Genomic DNA, 20411 nt, shown 5'->3' on the forward strand with positions numbered 1-20411 from the left:
CGGAGCGTTTCCTCTCGGCTCTCTAAACTCTTGACCAGCACCAGCGTCTCCGGCTCTGCCTCCTCTATCGCTCTCGCTTTAGCCAGAAACACCTCGCCGAACACGCCACGACCTACACACACACACACACACACACACACGAGTTTATTTCTTCATCAGGTTTGTAGAAATGTGTCTCTGCATCAGTGTCTCAGCAATGGATGCTCTGCAGTGAATGGGTGCCGTCAGAATGAGAGTCTGATAAAAACATCACAATAATCCACAGCACTCCAGTCCATCAGTTAATGTCAAATCAAAATCCAGCCACATATTAGTTTAGAGCTGTTTTGACTGTTTTAAACGCTGCTTGATCTGCAGATTTCTCTCCTGATTCAGACCAGAACACTTCTTCACTGGAGGAAGAGTTATTATGGATTATAGACTCGTATTTTAGTTAGAAACATCTTAATGCTGGATGTGTCTCAGCTTTTGTCTTCTCCAGATGTTAACTGATGGACTGGAGTGCTGTGGATTATTGTGATGTTTTTATCAGACTCTCATTCTGACGGCACCCATTCACTGCAGAGCATCCATTGCTGAGACAAACCTGATGAAGAAACAAACTCATCCTAATCTTGGATGAGCACATTTTCAGCAAATTTTCATTTTATCCCTTTAATAAATTAATATGATGTGATTTCCTTAATATTCTAAATTTAGAAGCAAATATTATCATAATGTAAAATCTTTTAAATGAGTATTATTCTAAAAGTGAACTGAAGTGAGTCTGTTTGATTTATTACCCAGTGTGGTGATGGTCTGCAGGTGCGCTCTGGGAAAGTGCAGTTTGTCACTGCAGCTCTGCTGTTTCTCTGAGTTTGCTGAAGGTCCCATGGTGGTTAAAGCCACTTCTTCATGGATCTCAGACATCCTGTGGCCATTCAGCTGAACAGCGCCACCTACAGGAAACACAAACACACTCTTCGCAAACATTTCTAAATAACATGTGAAAACAGAACATGTGCCTTTGGGAAGTATTAGAAATGACAAGGTTGAACAACCACTACACATAAGAGACTGAGTGATCTCAAACAGGCAGACAGCAGCTGATTGATTAGTCTGATATTAATCATGTGACAGTAGGGTACAACGGGGCTAAAGGCGTCTTTGATATTATTTTCCTCTAAACCACTAGATGGCACAAAAACGTGGCGTAGCACTTTCCAAAACATCCGCTTTTCAAGATGCACGTGCAAATTTGTCTGATCCTTGACACGATCACATGCAGCAGCGCGAAGTTGATTCTGTGCTTATTTGATCTGATATTTTATGCTTTTTAAAATGTTGTAGAAATTTAAGTAGCAAATGAGAATCACTAAAATTAGTCTTCTTAACGATTTTCAGTTTTGTTTAAGATAATTAAAGCAACAGTTTTTAAATAACGAAAGAATATGTAAAAGTATGGTATTTGGGGTAAAAAGCGCCCCTGCTGTTGGGGCTAAAGGTGCAGTAATTAACATGATAATTAATAGATGGCTGACTTTTCCATTTGTTGACATGACATGGTTAGATTCAGATGATAAATATCATATATTATGTTGGGTGTCAATCTTAGAGATAATCACCATGTTTAGAATGAAACCATCATATAATAAAATTTAATTTGTTGTTACTACTGTAAATCTATATTTAATTATTATGGGATCTCCGTCAATGCTTTCAGAATCTTTACTTTTAGAATGATTTTGTTTCTGTATTTTAAATTCAATGAACAAAAATGAATTCTTTTATTTTTTCAAAATAAGCGAAAAATAGTACAAACTTTGCTAAAGTATTAACTTCTTTAACAAAATCTGTTGCTCCATTAATGTCCAATACAAACGTATATATTTGATATTTTAGGCGCAGTGAATAGGTGTGCCTTTAGCTCTGCTGTACCCTACCGTTCAGACACTCCATCTCGGGCTCTTCTCCGGCGCGGTTCTTCTGCAGACGCTTGTTCTTGCGTCTCTGTTTGCAGTAGAACATCAGTCCCAGCACAGCGATGATGTACGCCACGGCCACGGCCACCGACAGCGCGATCGTCTGGAACATCTTAAACTGACTCTTATCCTCGTCTTCACTGCGCGGGTGCACAGGCTTCTCTGAGAACAGGGACAGAACACATCAGTCTGACACATCACAAAAAACACCACAGTAAAACCCCTGCAGGTCATTCAGCAAACTGTTACACATAGTTATTCATCAAAATAAACAGTTCTGAGGCCAGTCGCATAAACTTAGTCACCATATTAAGAACTAGTTTGACCAACTAGTAGTTGCCAAGATGTGTCTTAGTTTTGCATAACAAATAAGACCAATCTATCTTTTCATAACTGAATTTAAAAAGTTATGACCAGTCTTAGTTCATTAGGTGACTAACTTTTTAAGACTAGTCTAAACAGTTCATGCAACCGGCCCCTGAACTAGAAGTTCATCAGTGTAACTGTAGATTTCCACAGTTGCTAGGCAACAATGTAACACACTGATAACGAATGTGTCACTGGAGAGTGTATCAGAGTTTATAAGCACTTCAAAGGCGTTTGATCCGATCAAAACATCAGTGTAACATCACACTGAACTTATTAAATACTGACCTAAATCCCTCAGAAGTTTTATTTTTAAATATCTGAATTAGTAATAAAATCTTAAAGATGATCATCTAATAGTCTTGTTTTATGAGAAATTGATTCAAATGAAGTGAATTTATGATTGAAAAAAAATTAACTTAAGTTTTCATTCCCCATTTTTGCAGTCTACGCAACATTTAATGTGGTGACTCATGAATGTAAGGCTTTCTGCTCTAATTTGAAGACATTCTAAGGCCTTCATTTGTGGAAGGACGAATTAAGACTTTGTATTACCTTTTTAAGTCCCACAGAAACCCTGTATATTGGATAAAGCACTATAAAAAATAAATGTGAAATGTGAAATGAAATAACACACATGATCTGTGTGTGTCCGTGAACACATTGACTTGTCAAACTCAAATCTGCTTTACTTTTTAAAAAAAACACAACAATCAGGTTAAAATGTTCCTCACCCACGACATAGAGCTGCGCTGCCGTGTCTCTGATGTTGCAGGTGTTTCCTGCGATGCAGCTGTACACACCTGTGTCCTCAGTGGTCACGTCACTAATGACCAGAGAGCCGTTGGGCATCTTCTGAAACCTGAAGAAACACAATCAACACACGTCAGCATCTGCTGCGTATGAAGGACCGTCGTGTATGTGAGAGATCACTGACCTGCTGGAGCTGCTGCTGCTGAGCAGTTTGTCTTTGACCATCCACTGGACGTACGGCTGCGGGTCACCTGACGCCTGACAGTGAAGCACGGCCGTGTGACCCTGATAGACCGTGGTCTGCTCCGGCTCCAGCTTAAACTCCACGTGAACTGACAAAACACACAGTGAATGAGTGTGAGTGTGTGGAACGAGAACGCATCGTCACCCACAGCGTTCAGATCAGAACACACACACACACACACACCTCCTACAGTGAGATGGACGTGCGCTCGTATCTCTCCCTGCGTGCTGCTGGACGCCACACACGTGTAGTTTCCTCCATCGGCGCGGGTCACTGTACTGAAGCGCAGAAGTCCGTTCATCTGGCTGGCGTGAGACGGGAGATCAGCGCCGTCTGCGGAGAGACACACATCACTGCGCTGCTGATGCCACAGCTGACAAAACAACGCAAATATATTTTGCTAACCTTTCCACTAAGTTTTAAAAAACTTTTTTTTTGCAAAGCATCCAGTATTTGAAATGTTTTAGAACTGTTTTTCTTGGTTATGCGAACGATAAGGGAACATTCCATTTTGCAAACATTATGGGAACGTTACGTTTGAATTTTCTCTGAGAGTTCCGAAAAAAGTAGTAACATTTAAAGAAAAAACATTTCTGAAATAACTTTCCGTGAACAATGTAGAAACAATGTTTCTGTTCAAACGTTTTGAGAACATTATTAAAGACCAGAGAACAAACAAATGTGACCAGTGCTGGCAAAATGACTCACAGTGAGCAAATTTTCACAAATGAGTTATTTTTATTTTTACATTCTCCATTAAAAGACCTTCAAAATGATATACGAGTTGTTGGAATCAGACAAAAAAGTCGGTGGAGTCAATTCTGATGTCTGAAGGTTCACTGAGCAACACTGCATCTTTTCCTCCAGTTCTATTCTTAATTAATCATTACTATATTAAATAATCAGCTTCACCCCAGGCAGCTATTCCTTTTTAGGTGCTTCATTTTTAATAGCATTACTGCATCATAATCATAATCTAACAGTGTTCATGTTTTCATAGACAGGTCATTTTTCTTTTTAACATTCATTTTCATGACAGTCTTCAGATATTTTCATTATCTCCATTACGACCATGCCCCGCCCCCCGAGGACTTGTCTTTGAAACCCATCGATGCTCGAAATGAGAAATTGCCAAAAATGCCCATCCCTAATTTTGAGACCCAAATGTCCAGCAGTGCTGACCGTAAGCCTCTTCAGCAGTGACCTGTGTGAGCACGTATAGAGTAGGCTGGTTTCTGATCTCATCAGTGGTTCAGCGTGTCTGACCTGCTCTGCTCCAGTGTATGACCGGCGTCTCTTGTCCTTTAGCGACACAGCTCACGCTGCTCTCTCGGTCCAGCTGCAGACACTGCGCCGGCTGCGGGACGGGGGTGAACTTCAGCTTCTCTGAGAGACACAGGAGTACATCTACATGAGCGACAGAGTAAACGTGTGACACCTGCACAACAAACACTCATCACAGATACGATTGTGTCATTTACAGCATCAGAGCAGATGCTTTTCTACGGTGCTGGACACTTTCTGCTGACTTTTCTCCTTTAATCATGTTTTTTTTAGTATTGAGACACTATTGTAGTTTCAGGTTTCAGATGTTTTTGTTCTTGTTTATTTTTATTTCTGTTAAAGTTTTAGTAATTTTGTTGTGTGTTTCTGTCATATTCATTAGTGTTTTTGCATTTAGTTTTTTTTTCTGTAGAGTTTTTTTATTTCAGTTTTAGTTATTTTAGTACAAGTTAAACTACATGGAAATAAGAAATGCTTTCATTAAAACATTATTTATTACTTTATTAAGTAAGTTATCAGCCGTCACCACGAGGAGGTCTGTCTGTAACCCCGACTCAAACACACTCACCCAGTATGTGAACCCGCGCGTGTCCTTGGAGCGATCCGGCCTCCGTCACACACACACAGTTGTACGTCTGTGCGTCGTTCACCTCTGCGCTGTTGATCCTCAGAGTCCCGTTAGAGAAGAGCTTGTAACGAGAGCCCTGCAGACAGAGAGTGTGTGTGTGTTAGACCTGACGCGCTGTGACCTGACGACTGCGTTCATTCCCTCATTCACCTCCTCAGTGATCGCGACGCTCTTGCGGAACCATGTGACCCGTGGTTCAGGCGTGGATTGTGCATGACAGTGCAAGAAACCCGGCTGACCCTCCTCCATGAGTGTGTCCTGCGGCTGAACGATCCATTCTGGAGAGGCTGGAACACACACAAACACACACACACACACACACACACAAACACACACAAACACACACAAACACACACAAACCTATTTGAAAATCTGGAATCTGAGGGTGCAAAAAAATCTAAATATTGAGAAAATCTCCTTTAAAGTTGTCCAAATGAAGTTCTTAGCAATGCATATTACTAATCAAAAATGAAGTTTTGATATATTTACGGTAGGAAATTTACTAAATATCTTCATGGAACATGATCTTAATATCCTAATGATTTTTGGCATAAAAGAAAAATGTATAATTTTGACGCATACAGTGTATTGTTGGCTATTGCTGCAGATATAGCTGTGCTGCTTATGACTGCTTCTGTGCTGCAGGGACACAGATGTTACTCAACATCACACGTTTGATTCATTCATTTCTAAAGCTCTAAATGATCAAGCTTTGCTGTTAAAGCTGTTTCACACGCAGTCTACTGCATGTCTTCTGTTGTCAGGTTGATAGTTTAGAGTTTTTTATCCAGTAAAAGCTCTTTTAGTGTAATTGTTCAGCTCGAGCTTCAGCTGCTGCTTCTCGTGTGTTTTTTCTGTCAAATCTTGACTGATTTTGATCGAGTAAGCATCAGAATAACTGCAGTCATGTCCCCAGATGAACACTTGCTGGACTGAAGCAGCTCAGCTTTACTTGATTCTCCATCAATCATTTTTTAGTCTCAAACCTGATCATCAGGATCTTCTGAGGAGCTTTACTTTCACTGTTCCTCAGCGGAGGAATGATCTTCATCTCACATCTTCTGAGGAGCGTTTATTCCTTCATCTCTCCATCAGCACTGCATTATATGTTTGGATCATTTACATCTCATCTTACTGAGACATATTACTGGAGATATAGAGCGAGCGCTGATATTTAGATCATTTTATGTCAGTATCTGCTGCACTGTTATAAACATCTCACTGATTTACATCACAAGCATCAGAATTTCATCATATTAATATCAGCATCTGCAGCAAACTCATATTTTTGCTCAGTTATTCTCATATTCTCACTATATCAGCCATGAAAGCCTGATGCATTAAATATGATACTCAACATAAAACACATGTACACACTTATTTGTTAGATTTTTCAAAGAATTAAAAAATATATATGTCAGGCTCTACAGGGATAATATTTGTGAACATACTAAAAATCCCAGATCGTACAAAAGACATTCTTCCGATTTATTGGCCGTCCCAGAAAGCGAAGGGTTAACAGCGTTAGTTAGTTAGTCTCTCACTGGCTACGGTGACGAGGAGCTCCTGCTGCTTCTGTCCGGCTGTGTTGCGGGCGACACACGTGTAGACGCCCGAGTCTGATCGGTCCGTGGGGCTGAAGATCAGATCTCCGTCCCGCTGATGGACTCGACCCTCAGACGCCACACGAGCTCCCGCACGCTCCCACCACACCTGCGGCTCCGGCTGACCCCGCGGCGGATCACAGCGCACCTGCGCACCGCGGCCCGCCGAGAAAACACGGTGCATGCGCTCGCCCATATCTCCGATCTCTACACACACACACACACACACACAACAGCTACACACTAATCTGCTCTGAGACAAGGTTTTATGTGTGTGTGTGTGTGAGAGAGAGAGAGAGAGAGAGTGTGTGTGTGTGTGTGTATGTGTGTGAGAGAGAGAGAGAGAGAGAGAGAGGAGTGTGTGTGTGTGTGTGTGTGAGAGAGAGAGAGAGAGAGAGAGAGTGTGTGTGTGTGTGTGTGTGTGTGTGTGTGTGTGTATGTGTGTGAGAGAGAGAGAGAGAGAGAGAGAGAGAGTGTGTGTGTGTGAGAGAGAGAGAGAGAGTGTGTGTGTGTGTGTGTGTGTCTTCTCTCACCTGCGATCCTGAGCGCTGCCTCCACATGTACTTGTTTGTTTTCTCCGTACAGAGCCACACATTTATACACACCTGTGCTGCGCTGCTTCACCTGACTGATGTGCAGTGTACCGTTAGCGTACACCACAACCCTGCCACACACACACACACACACACACACACACACAGTTAGTTACAGCAATAAGCCACGGCAAGATCATTGTAATATAAATGAAATGTGTAAAATCACTTTAAATGTACAGAATGCAGCAACATGTTACATATTTAATTTTATTAATAACCGGAATATAAACATTTTCTGCAACAAACGAGCTGTTGATTAGTGTTGATTAGAGCTGTTTACTGTTGCTAAGCAACGTATGTGGGTCACGGGTGTGTGTTTATGGTGTCAGACACAATCTGTCCGATCAAACGATCTAACACTCAGATTCAGTCAAAACAGACAAACGCCTGTAATCCCAGCATCCCCGGAGTGTGTTTACAGCTGAAGACGTGTTTCCATTTGTTCAGTTTCGATTAAGCACTTTTCAAGCTGATGAAGAACTGAAAGCATGAGTCAAACAGAGATCAGATATTCATCTTCATATCGCTCATGTCTCCCAGAACTACACCATCAGTCCTGAATAATACTAATACTCTGAATTTAGATTTTATGACTTCACTTCTTTTTTTTTTTTTGTCATTTTTAATATGTCTATATAGTTATTAATATATATTTTTTTTTTAAATTTTTAAATTTTTTTGTTTACACTTCAATTTTAGTTGAAGTTTTAGAAATTTTGTTGTGTTTTAGCCTTTTTTATTCGTCTTTTGAAAAAACAGGTTTATATAGATTTTAATCTTTTTTTTGTTTATTTATTTTTAGGTTTTTTTAGTGCTGCAACTTAAAATAAACAAAATAGAAATGCTGTCTTGGCAACTATCTGAAATAAAAGAAGTTAAAAAAACTTTTTTTTGTTGTTTTATGCTTTAGTTAACTATAATAACATCTAAATGATGACAATGGAAGGAAAATCCTTCATAATAAAGATTTAAAACATCTCATGAAATATATTTATTGCAAAAACTCTATAAAAACGAGCTGTAACGAGACGTCAGGCGTACGAATCTGGAGAGATCAGAGATCTGCAGTGGGTCGCAGTGCACTGTGGGATAGGTTTTAAAGCGTTGAGATTAGAGCAGGATGTTATTAGCGCATTGAAACGCATCAAAGCAGAACATCACTGCTGAACGTGCCCAAACATTCACCAGACTACCCATGATGCACCAGTCAAAGACTCGATGGCATGATGGATCATTTATCAGTGGGTGGTCAGGCGTTCAGCTTTACATTAGGGATGTAACGATATCGAAATCTCACGGTGATATTATTGCAATATGAAGTCCAATGACCAAAAAAAAGAAGAAAAGAATTGGGAAAACATGAAAAATGTTAAAGTTAAATTTTTCTATCTAATGCACTTTGCATTTAAACCGCTAGCTGTCAGTAATTCATATAAAGCACTTTAAGCTTTTATTCAGAAGGAAAACTCCAGCTTCAGTGAAAACATGCTCACAAAAACACCGCGTCACGAGCCGATCGTCTGAACCAAGTGCAGCTTCACTTTGAAACATGCAGCAAAAACAGACTTGATGAAGGAATTAATCATGTTCTGCTTTCGGTTCGAGTTCGTTTGACAGACACTGTGCCAAAGCATCATGACCCAGAACAAATATATTTTAAAAACTACACTTTTTGCCCAGAAGACCTATCGTCTCATATCGTCATGTGACCACGACAGTTTTGCTATCGCGATATTGATAATATCGTTACATTCCTACTTTACATTCAACAGATTCGCACCGTTTCTAATCATTTTTATTTTTAGTTTAGATATTTCTTTTATATATTTTCTGTTTTCACTTTAATTTCACTTAAAGTTTTAGTCATTTTAGGCACTCTTACCCTCTCAACACTAAAAGAGTGTAAAAACTGACCAGTAAAGAGCTGGAGCCTGTTTTGTGATGTAAGCGTCTGCATGTGATGTAAGCAGAAGAAACACTCAGAGATATGAAGCGTCTCACCGTGATTTGTTGACGACGGGTTCTGCGTCGTGGAACCACTCGATCAGCGGCGGCGGCTTGGCTCTGAACTGACAGTGAAACACGGCCTCCTCGTTACCCAAAACCACCTGATCCACCGGAGACACCAGCACACGGGGAACCGACTTATCTGGACACACACAGAGAGACACGAGAGTCACGCTTCACACACACACACACACACACTCGTCTACTCACTGCCTTCTATTAGTGCCAGCTGCTAACAGCATCTGTCAGGTGTCACGCGACCTTTGACCTTTAGCACACCTGGATCAGACCACATTCCACAGACAGAAATCTGACCGTCCCTCCGTTTGATCCTTGAGCTCCTGCGGGACGTGATTCTATAAATCACCCTTTACTGATTTATAGTCACATTTACAATCGTGATCACGTTCAATAAACGTATACAGTTACTAATGAAATAAAACTCACATAGTCATTTTAAGTTAAATGAAAACTCATCTGTTCAATATTATATGTTGATTACATCAACTTTGTGTTAATTTTGTGTTGATATCTTTTATATATATATATATATATATATATATATATATATATATATATATATATATATATATATATATATATATATATATATATATATATATATATATATATATATATATATATATATTTATATATATTTATGTTCATTTTAAGTTGAATCAAAATAATTTTTTTATCAATTACTGATTCAACATTACATAAATGTTAACTCTTTCCCTTCCAGCGTTTTTGAAAAAGGTTGCCAGCCTCCGCCACCGTTTTTGTTGATTTTCACTCAGTTTTCCTGGCCCCCAGAATATTTTGTTGTTTGAATATCATACAATCAAAATAAAGATCAGACCCTCTACTTTCAAAAAAAAAAAAAAAAATCAGTTTTATTCTAGCTTCAAACATTGTTTTTTTTTATTAACACTTGAATGTAGGTAGGTTTCATAAAAAAAGCAACATTTTGAACAAAAAGCTGAGAAAAATCGCATTTTTATCAAATACTACATCTGGATCATATTCAGTAATATTATCAAAGCAAAGATGCAGTAGATGGCTTCCATCAGTATCCCAAAGCTTCACACTTTCTGGATCCACATTTCACTCGGTAACATTAGGCAGTTTTCATTTATATGCGGTTGGTGTTGATGATTGCATTATTTTTCATATGCATATGCTCACATATGAGATCGCTGGTTTCTGTGTCTTCCTGGCCTGTGTTTTTGATCGACACTTTCTAGACTCATTCAGGAGATGTGTGATAGCGCCCCCTAGAGTATAACCGTGGAAACACGGAAACTTGGATAATTCTGTGTTTGGCGGGGAAAGAGTTAATGATTCAATCAAGTGTTGTCAGTCTCTGTTGTGTGTTGCCTGACAGAGACATTCGTGCTGGTTTATAATGTTTTGTGATGATGTGACTCATGCTGCAAGTTTGAGTCACTTATAATGTAATGTAAATGAAGATATAGACCAGACAGACACGCTCTAGGATCAGACAGACATGCTTTAGATCAGACAGACACGCTCTAAGATCAGACAGACACGCTCTAGGATCAGACAGACACGCTCTAGGATCAGACAGACACGCTCTAGGATCAGACAGACACGCTGTAGACCAGACAGACACGCTGTAGACCAGACAGACACGCTCTAGGACCAGACAGACACGCTCTAGGACCAGACAGACACGCTCTAGGACCAGACAGACACGCTCTAGGACCAGACAGACACGCTCTAGGACCAGACAGACACGCTCTAGACCAGACAGACACGCTCTAGACCAGACAGACACGCTGTAGATCAGACAGACACGCTGTATACCAGACAGACACGCTTTAGACCAGACAGACACGCTTTAGACCAGACAGACACGCTGTATACCAGACAGACACGCTGTATACCAGACAGACACGCTTTAGATCAGACAGACACGCTTTAGATCAGACAGACACGCTCTAGACCAGACAGACACGCTCTAGACCAGACAGACACGCTGTAGACCAGACAGACACGCTGTAGACAAGACAGACACGCTCTAGGATCAGACAGACACGCTGTAGACCAGACAGACACGCTCTAGGATCAGACAGACACGCTGTAGACCAGACAGACACGCTCTAGGTTCAGACAGACACGCTGTAGACCAGACAGACACGCTGTAGACCAGACAGACACGCTCTAGACCAGACAGACACGCTCTAGACCAGACAGACACGCTCTAGACCAGACAGACACGCTCTAGACCAGACAGACACGCTCTAGACCAGACAGACACGCTCTAGACCAGACAGACACGCTCTAGATCAGACAGACACGCTCTAGGACCAGACAGACACGCTCTAGGACCAGACAGACACGCTCTAGGACCAGACAGACACGCTCTAGGACCAGACAGACACGCTCTAGGACCAGACAGACACGCTCTAGGACCAGACAGACACGCTCTAGGACCAGACAGACACGCTGTAGACCAGACAGACACGCTGTAGACCAGACAGACACGCTGTATACCAGACAGACACGCTGTATACCAGACAGACACGCTGTAGACCAGACAGACACGCTGTAGACCAGACAGACACGCTGTAGACCAGACAGACACGCTGTAGACCAGACAGACACGCTGTAGGATCAGACAGACATGCTGAGGTCTGTCTGCGTGTGTAAACTTTCACTCTCACTGCCGCCCACTATTCTTCTGCTAAAGCTCTTTATCCTCGCTCCTCTCTCTCTCTCCTTTCATTTGTAATTTTCATGCTTCAGCTGATCTCTTTATTCTTCAGCAGAGCTTTTATTCTGTCTGCAGGTGTGTGCGTGAGTAGCGCAGGTGTCTGATGGGAAGGCTGGCCGAGGTGTTGGGTTACGCTTTAGACATTTCTGCTTAGTTGCACACGAGGTGACAAACATATCAGAACACACACAATGAAACCCGAGTACGCATGTGTGGGCATCACCGACACGCTCAAGCAGTCTACATAAACGGCACGTCTTCTCACACGGCAAACTAAACAAAACTAAATTATAATCTATAAATCTTATCTAGAAGAACCTGAGCTTGTGTCCACTCAAACCTTATAAGCTTACCAAAAATATTGAGGGTGATGTTGTTGTTACTGCACACTTTTCCAGCAGCATTTTGAGCACAGCAGGAGTATATCCCAGAATCCCCAGTGCTGAGGTTGGTCAGCGTCAGGATCCGGTCCTTTCTGTCAAGCGGAGTTTCATCTTTGAACCATTTACTGCTCGGCCTGCACAGGTCAGAAACATCTTTTCACACAGAATCAGCGACTGTCGGTAGACTATGATCAGAAACATATCTGTAACCTATGGAAGACCGTTTCTGTCACAGAATTAAAAAAAAAAACACTTTTTATCTCAAAATATATATTCAGAATTGCCAGAAAAAAAAACTCAGAATTGCGACATATCAACACTATTTTGAGGGGAAAAAAATCTGAATTGTGAGATATTATCTCTATTTTTATTTTGTGGTGGAAACAGGACTTCCATTTTAACCTCCATCATTCACTGTTGATATATTGCAGGCGTTCTGTGTGAGGATCAGACTCATATTTCACCGTCCAACCAGATGCTAGACTCACCGTGGATGTCCATCAATGTGACACTGCAGCACGATTCGCTCAGCTTCCTCTAGCTCCGCCTCTGAGGCGGGTTCATTCATTGTAATTGGCCCCCTCTCCAGCCCTGAGGACACACAACAACATCCACAACCATGACTGGAATAAATATAAAAACTCTACTGTATATCCAAAATTTCTCTTTTTTCTTCAACAACAAAAAAATGCAGAAATAAATCGGTTCAGTAATCACAATTATAATGTTGAACAAAATAATTGTGATTATCAGTTTAACCATAATGTAGCATGACTAAAATATGACTTTAAAACTAGACTAAAGCTCCCAGACTTTTAGACAACTAAAACTTGATTTAACAAAAACAGGACAGGTTGACTAAGTATGATACAAACTAAAAAGGGTATTAGACTAAAGGTCAAAGACTAAATAAACATAAAAAAACAGCTGAAACACAAACCATCCAAATAAATCTAAATGTAAGTGAATGTTATGATTGGTTTGTGTTCACTTGAGATCTGTCCAGATGTTTTCTGAGAGCTGTTAGGGTCAGATCCAGAGATCAACATGTTTTCTTGGTCTCTCTGTTCGTTTGTTTGATTATTTTGTCCAGCTAATGCTCATATATGTGGTGGATGATTGTAAAAGTCATGTGTCTGAAACAGATGAATATAGTGCCACATGATGATAGCATGAGCAAGCAAGAGAGAGAGAGAAACCTCTCCAAATACAGATTAAATAACCATGATTTAGAAATAGAGAGGAAGACACAGACACACATGGACAGAGCGAGAGCAGAGCATCTGTAGACACTGTGATCTACAGCGAGACACACTTCACACACACTTTCTGCTGATGTGTCCTAAATATCACAATGTGAGGGAAGCATATCTCCTCAGATTTGAAGCCCTGATCCCAACATTAACTGAGAAAATGTCCTTCATACTTGGAGAAGATGACAATTCACAATGTTAGGTGTTAAACACGGTTAACTGTAAACTGAGTCACTTTATCTTTTCATTTATTTAGATGGATTTTATTTATTTGTTATCCATGTTTTTTTTTTTTTTATATTGTTTCTTTCTTTTTATTATTTATATATAGTCAAACCAAAATGTATTCAGACACCTTCAACATTTCTCACATTATATCACAGTTTATTCGCTGTAGTTTAGAAAATGGTAATAAAATATGAGAAGAACTCAGAGTTAAACTGCGTCAGAACAAATTCATCTTGATGATAACTTTGATAGAAAGGTATGCAATGAATTCGGTTGAATATCTGTCAGCTGTTAAATTTAAGAACACAATTAGATAAAACCAATTTAGCTCAACCAATTACCAAGAAATGCTTCATTTTGTTCAGTCTGTGTGTAAAAAGATCACATTAGCAATTAAAGAAAAAAATATTTGAGCAAAACATGATCAGCTCAAAGTGTCTGAATAATCTTTGCTCCCAAATTTTACTGATAGTCCACTGTATGAAGAATTTTTGGGTATAATATTACGGTGGCTGGGAAGTGCAAAACAACATTACAAAGTGTGAAACACTTTTACGAAGCTCGAGACAAATTTACATTTTGGAAAACATTTTTACATATCATAAAACACAATTACATGGGAAAAACACTTTTACCAAGGACGAAACAAATTTACATTTTAGAAAACAAATTAACAAGACGCAAAACACTTTTACCAGTCCCGAAACAAATTTACAATGACAGATTCTTCACGGAAAGGGAATGTACCACACACGGAAGTGACGCAGTGAAAGGTGGTGTTGTTGGTGAGCTGTAAATTCGTGTTGTGGTTGTGGAGTAAATGCCATAAATAAAGTTTATGGTGACCAAACATGGACTGCGGCCGAGGATGTTTTGCCCGTTTTGTAGTGATGTAAAATGAAGCTTTAAGCACCGAGGCTTCCCTCAACTGTATCGTAAAAAGGTTCATTACTCGAAGCTTTTCAAAACGATGCACACTAACGACATCTTGTGGTCAAAAGGTGGAAATAGCTGCCTTTGCGTCCCAGACGACCCAGCCATTTTTGGATTGTTTCAGATAATAAATCAGTTTGTGCTATGAAAATAAAACAAAGAAAGTATTAACGCTATATAAATTAATATTTACATGTCAGTCATTGTTTTACACAATATATGAATAAATGAGTGAATAAATCTGTGGAAAAAATAGGCAAGAATATATGATATGCATAAATGATCAAAAATAAAAAGATTATCAGAATGGTCAGCTGAAGTGATTGTGAAGCGGGAATTAATACAAAATGAACATGCACAAAACTACACATGCATATATTTATTCGTATATTGATTCATTCTTATCAAAGAAGTGAGTGACACTTCAAACTGCGCAAGTGGTTCGCGTTATTTGAAACAGAATACAAAGCAGTCACGTGGTTGTGTGCGAAAACGAAGCTTCGGACGTCACAGATCACGTGGTTTTGGCAAAATGAATCAAGCTCCGGTACAGTGCTTCACTGCCAGATGCTTTGTTTTTTTGATACAGGCTTCGAAGCCTCGGTGTCGAACGTCACATCACTACCGTTTTGTGGCAAACACATGAGCAGCTTAACACTGTCCGGCTGTCGAGACGTCCCCTGTGTTTCCGTCTGGTTCGCGTCCTTTAGAAACTCCAAACACCGACCACACGTACAGCAAAACCGCCTTAAGCTGCTCATGTGTTTGCCACAAAACGGGCAAAACATCCCTCGGCCGCAGTCCATGTTTGGTCACCATAAACTTTATTTACGGCATTTACTCCACAACCACAACACGAATTTACCGCGCTCACCAACAACACCTTTCACTGCGTCACTTCCGGTGTGTGGTACATTCCCTTTCCGTGAAGAATCTGTCATTGTAAATTTGTTTCGGGACTGGTAAAAGTGTTTTGCGTCTTGTTAATTTGTTTTCTAAAATGTAAATTTGTTTCGTCCTTGGTAAAAGTGTTTTTCCCATGTAATTGTGTTTTATGATATGTAAAAATGTTTTCCAAAATGTAAATTTGTCTCGAGCTTCGTAAAAGTGTTTCACACTTTGTAATGTTGTTTTGCACTTCCCAGCCACCGTATAATATACAGTGTGTCACAGTTTACTTTATTTTGCTATCCTCACTTACATAAATGAACTATAGTGTCCTGCACCTGCTAGTAAAAAATCTAAAAAATTATATCTGGTGCCTGAATAATTTTTGGTTTGACTGTATATGTTGTGACGGGAGGAGCAAACGACAGACACAGTGGGTGTGGCGTCAGGCCTCGGAGAGGCTTTTATTAAACAAAAACAATAAAATAAAGTGTCCAAAGGGGATTAAAGTGTCCAAAATAAACAGGGGGTCTGGTGTCCTTGTCGGGTCCGGGGCGCGAGGGGCGGCGGCTTCATCATAGCGGCGGTGATGAGGCTCCATTCAGTTCAGGTGTGCCTCATCACACGCCGCCAGCCCTAGCGAATTCAGCGCCCCTCCTCTCTCGCACACCCACTCCCGTCGGGAGCCTGGTGAAGGGCGGCAAATAAGGGACGGGGTGGTGATGATAATAAGGGGGGAGGCAGCCGACTCGTCACAATGTTAATGCTTTGGCAACATTGTGTTACACAGTCATGCTAATAAAGCTTAATTGCATTGAAATTGAAAGAGAGAGAGAGGGACTCATCACACCAATCTGTCAGGATCCTGCCCTCACTGTCTTGTCTGTGTTTCATGTTTCTATGTTTGTTTTGTGTTTGACCACATGGCTCTGTCTTTGTTGTCATCTGCCATGTGCTCCTTTCGTCCTGTTTCCCGTTGCCACGCCCCCTTGTTTATTCCTTGTTCATCTGAGTGTCATCACCTGTCGCTCTCGTTCTCTCCTTGTTTGTCTGAGTGTTCCCTCCTGTTCTTCGTCTTCTCTTCCTCCTTTATATTGTTCACCCTTTCCCTCTTGTGTTGCCAGTTCGTTGTGCTATTGTCTCCATGTGTGCTAGTTAGTCAAACCTTTTGTAAACTGAGAATTCCCTGCCTAGTTATTTGTTAAGTTTTAAGTCTCATGTCAGTCCCCAGTCTTGTCCTGACCTGCAGGCTGAGCTACTGGTCTTCCCCCTGAGTCTACCATGCTGCTGGGCCTGTGCTGTGCCTGAGACATCGTGAGTGTGGAGTGGCTGGAGAGTGGTGAGGAGTGTCAGGCCACCGGCCTCCTGCTTCACTGCCTTCACTGCTCTCTGGCGGTCAGCCATCCTGGACTGGACTCTGTGGCCGTTCACCCAGGCCTGCCTGTCTACAAGTCGTTCCCTGCCTATTGTTTGGACAGTTTACTCCCCTCCTCACCATCTCACGTATTGTCTGCAAGTTTGTCCAATAAAACTGATAACGCTTACTCTGCATCTGAGTCCCTCCTCCAGATCCCTGACAGAACGAACTGGCCAACACTGGACTCAGCAGAATGAGTATCAAGATCCTGTCACCTGCTAATGCCCGGGAGAGACTGACTCGCCATCCAGGTCTGACTAACCTTCGCCAACAGGGCTGGGATATAGGTGCTTTTACCCAGTTTTTCTGGACGATGTCAAGGGGGCTTGACTATGATGATACCACCCTCAAGGACATTTTCAGTGCCTGCTTGGATGATCGTGTGCCTAAGTGGGAGTTGGAGAACCTCAAGATTTTGAATTTCTGGGACTTCAAGGTATCTGGGTCATCGCATCCAGTGGCGCATGCCTCCTCCACCTAAGCCAGCATGCAGCAACCACTCCGCCCCACTTCCCTTGGCAAGTCAAGACCAAGATCCTCTTCTGACTCCTACTCAGAAGCGAAGGGCAAGAAGAGAGCTCTTCAGTCGGCTGAATTCATTCATGACTCTGACACCTTCCCAGTCACCCCTGAGTCTGCTGAGATTGCTCATGTTTCCCTTGTACCAGTCAAGTCAACTGATGTCATCTCCCAGACATATAAGTCAGTCCCAGTTATTTCTGAGTTTGTTGAATCAACCTCAACTTTCCCAGAGATAGTCAAGTGCTCTGCTGACATCTCTATTCCAGTCAAGCCCGTTCCAGTCATTCTAGAGCCAGTCATGCCCACTCCAGTCATCCTTGACCCAGTTAAGCCCACTCTGGTCACTCTGGAGCCTGTCAAACCCGCTCCAGTCATTCCTGAGCCAGTCAACCCTGCCCCAGTCATTTCCAAGATGGCCAAGTTGGCAGCTATCCAGTCACTTTCAGTCAATTCTAAGCCAGAGTCAACTTCTGTCATCCCTGAATCAGTCACTTTCACTACCGTTATCCAGGAACAAGTTGTCAACCACAGTCATCACTCAATGAAGTTTGCACCAGACACCTCTGAGTCTATCAAGTCAAACCCTGTCTTCCCAGAGTCAACTTAGTGTACTCCTGTTATTCAAGAATCAGTCACATCAAATGTTGTCCCTCAGTCCCTACGGTCTGTTCCCGACTTGTCACATTCTGCCGGGCCAATTCCTGTCTCCACTGAGACTACCAAGATCACTACCTCTCCGCCTGTGTTGGCCGAGTTGACTACAGATACTACAGAGGCGGTCAACTACACAGTTTCTATCCGTCAGGAGAGGAGGAAAGCGGCCAGTTCTGTGCAGTCTAATGCCCTTCCTGTTAGGACCACTGAAGTCATGTTTTTGAATCCCGTCTTGTCCATAGAATGTATTCCTGCTAGTCAAGTCTAGGAATGTTCCTGTCAGTCAAGTCCACAGATGCTCCTTCTAAGTTGGCTGCTTCTCCTGTCATGGTCACGGAGGCCGGCACAGAGGCTTTCATTGTGCCTGTTCCGGCCATGGAGGCCAGTTCCAAGCAGCCTGTTTTCCCAGTTGCGTCCACAGATGCCATTCCTGCTAGTCATGTCAAGTCAAAGAATGGTCCTGCTTGTTATGTGAGGTCAACAGATGTTCCTGTTAGTCAAGTTGTGTCCACAGAGGCCATTCCTGAACAGCCCACTCTCACTGTGTTGGCCACGAAGGCCATTCCAGCGGCTCTCAATCAGCCCGTTATGGTCTAGGAGGCCATCTCTGAGTTTCCTGCCGTTCCAGTTGTGCCCCCAGAGGCTGTTCCTGAGCGGCCTGCTCTTGACATTGTGGTCATGGAGGCCGTTCCAGTGACTCACGTTATGGCCACGGAGGTCATCTACGAACACCCCGCTCTCCCTGTCACAGACATGAAGGCCGTTCATAAGCAGGCCGTTGTCACGGCCGCTGAGGCCTTCTCTGAATCTCTTGCTAACCTAATCAAGTCCACTAGGGAGATTCTCGCCACCCTTGCTGTGGCCACCAAATACGAAATTCCCGAAGAGGAGCCCCCAGAGTCCGCTATGGAGGAGGTTGTTTCGAAACCTTCTCCAGGTAGAGCAGTTCCCAGATCTGCTCCAGTGAAAGCAGTTTCCAAGTCCCCTACAGTGGAAGTTGTTCCCAAGTCAGCCCCTGAGTTCGCTCCAGCCCCAGCTCCTCGAAAGTGCTTTGCTGTGCCTGCTCCTCAAGAGCGCCTTCCAGTGCCAGCTCCACGTAAGCGCATCCCAGTCCCCGAATCCAGCCCAGAGAGGGCTCCGGTCCCCGATTCCAGCCCCCACAGCAGTTCAAGTGAACGCTTCCAAGACTGCCCCTATCACGATGCCCAGACCAGTAAGGCCAGTCCCTGCACCCAGAGGCACCTCCAGTCGGGCTCCCATCCCTTCCTGGGTCATTCCCGGTGGTGTTTCCCCCAGGGCCGGGACCTCCCTGGCCAGCCATGAACCATTTGTCTGGTTCCGGTCTAGTCCTGACCTGCAGGCTGAGCTACTGGTCTTCCCCCTGAGTCTACCATGCTGCTGGGCCTGTGCTGTGCCTGAGACATCGCGAGTGTGGAGTGGCTGGAGAGTGGTGAGGAGTGTCAGGCCATCGCTGCTAACCACCAGCTTCCTGCTTCGCTGCCTACACTGCTCTCTGGCGGTCAGCCCTCCTGGACTGGACTCTGTGGCCATTCACCCAAACCTGCCTGTCTACGAGTCGTTCCCTGCCTATTGTTTGGACTGTTTACTCCCCTCCTCACCATCTCACGTCTTGTCTGCAAGTTTGTCCAATAAAATTCTTAAAACAATGTTTAAAATTGTTAATTGTAAACATTGTTTACTCTGCATGTGAGTCCTTCCTCCAGATCCCTGACACAATCACAGTAATGACAGAGAGATGATATGAAACATGACATCTAAAGAGCCCCCAGGTTATAAAGTACACTTCCATGATGTACTTAAAGTGCTCTATTTCCACGCACTAATTTTGTACTTAAGTACTAAAGAATCATTTTTAGTATATTAAGATAATCTAAGTGTAGTCAACTGTGCTATTTTGGGACACCATGAATATGAACTAAAATGTGCTTT

The 20411-nt window shown here is 42.3% G+C and overlaps 1 protein-coding gene across 2 annotated transcripts in view; it reads right to left on the reverse strand.

The window, feature by feature from the left end:
* ptk7b (protein tyrosine kinase 7b) overlaps positions 1-20411 on the reverse strand; it is a 63327-nt gene that overhangs the window by 5554 nt on the left and 37362 nt on the right. For both annotated transcript variants that reach the window (XM_058794816.1, XM_058794817.1), the window contains exons 3-16: positions 13055-13157; positions 12537-12700; positions 9438-9585; positions 7374-7504; positions 6781-7047; positions 5387-5523; positions 5177-5312; positions 4591-4710; positions 3508-3657; positions 3265-3412; positions 3062-3189; positions 1923-2123; positions 783-938; positions 1-112 (exon numbers count right to left, since the gene is read on the reverse strand). The exon at positions 1-112 is cut by the window's left edge and continues 121 nt beyond it. In XM_058794816.1, coding sequence (XP_058650799.1) covers positions 1-112; positions 783-938; positions 1923-2123; positions 3062-3189; positions 3265-3412; positions 3508-3657; positions 4591-4710; positions 5177-5312; positions 5387-5523; positions 6781-7047; positions 7374-7504; positions 9438-9585; positions 12537-12700; positions 13055-13157 — 2101 coding nt within the window. The remainder of the gene's footprint in view (positions 113-782; positions 939-1922; positions 2124-3061; positions 3190-3264; positions 3413-3507; positions 3658-4590; positions 4711-5176; positions 5313-5386; positions 5524-6780; positions 7048-7373; positions 7505-9437; positions 9586-12536; positions 12701-13054; positions 13158-20411) is intronic.

This window comes from Onychostoma macrolepis, chromosome 13 (assembly GCF_012432095.1).
Source record: "Onychostoma macrolepis isolate SWU-2019 chromosome 13, ASM1243209v1, whole genome shotgun sequence".
NCBI lineage: Eukaryota > Metazoa > Chordata > Actinopteri > Cypriniformes > Cyprinidae > Onychostoma > Onychostoma macrolepis.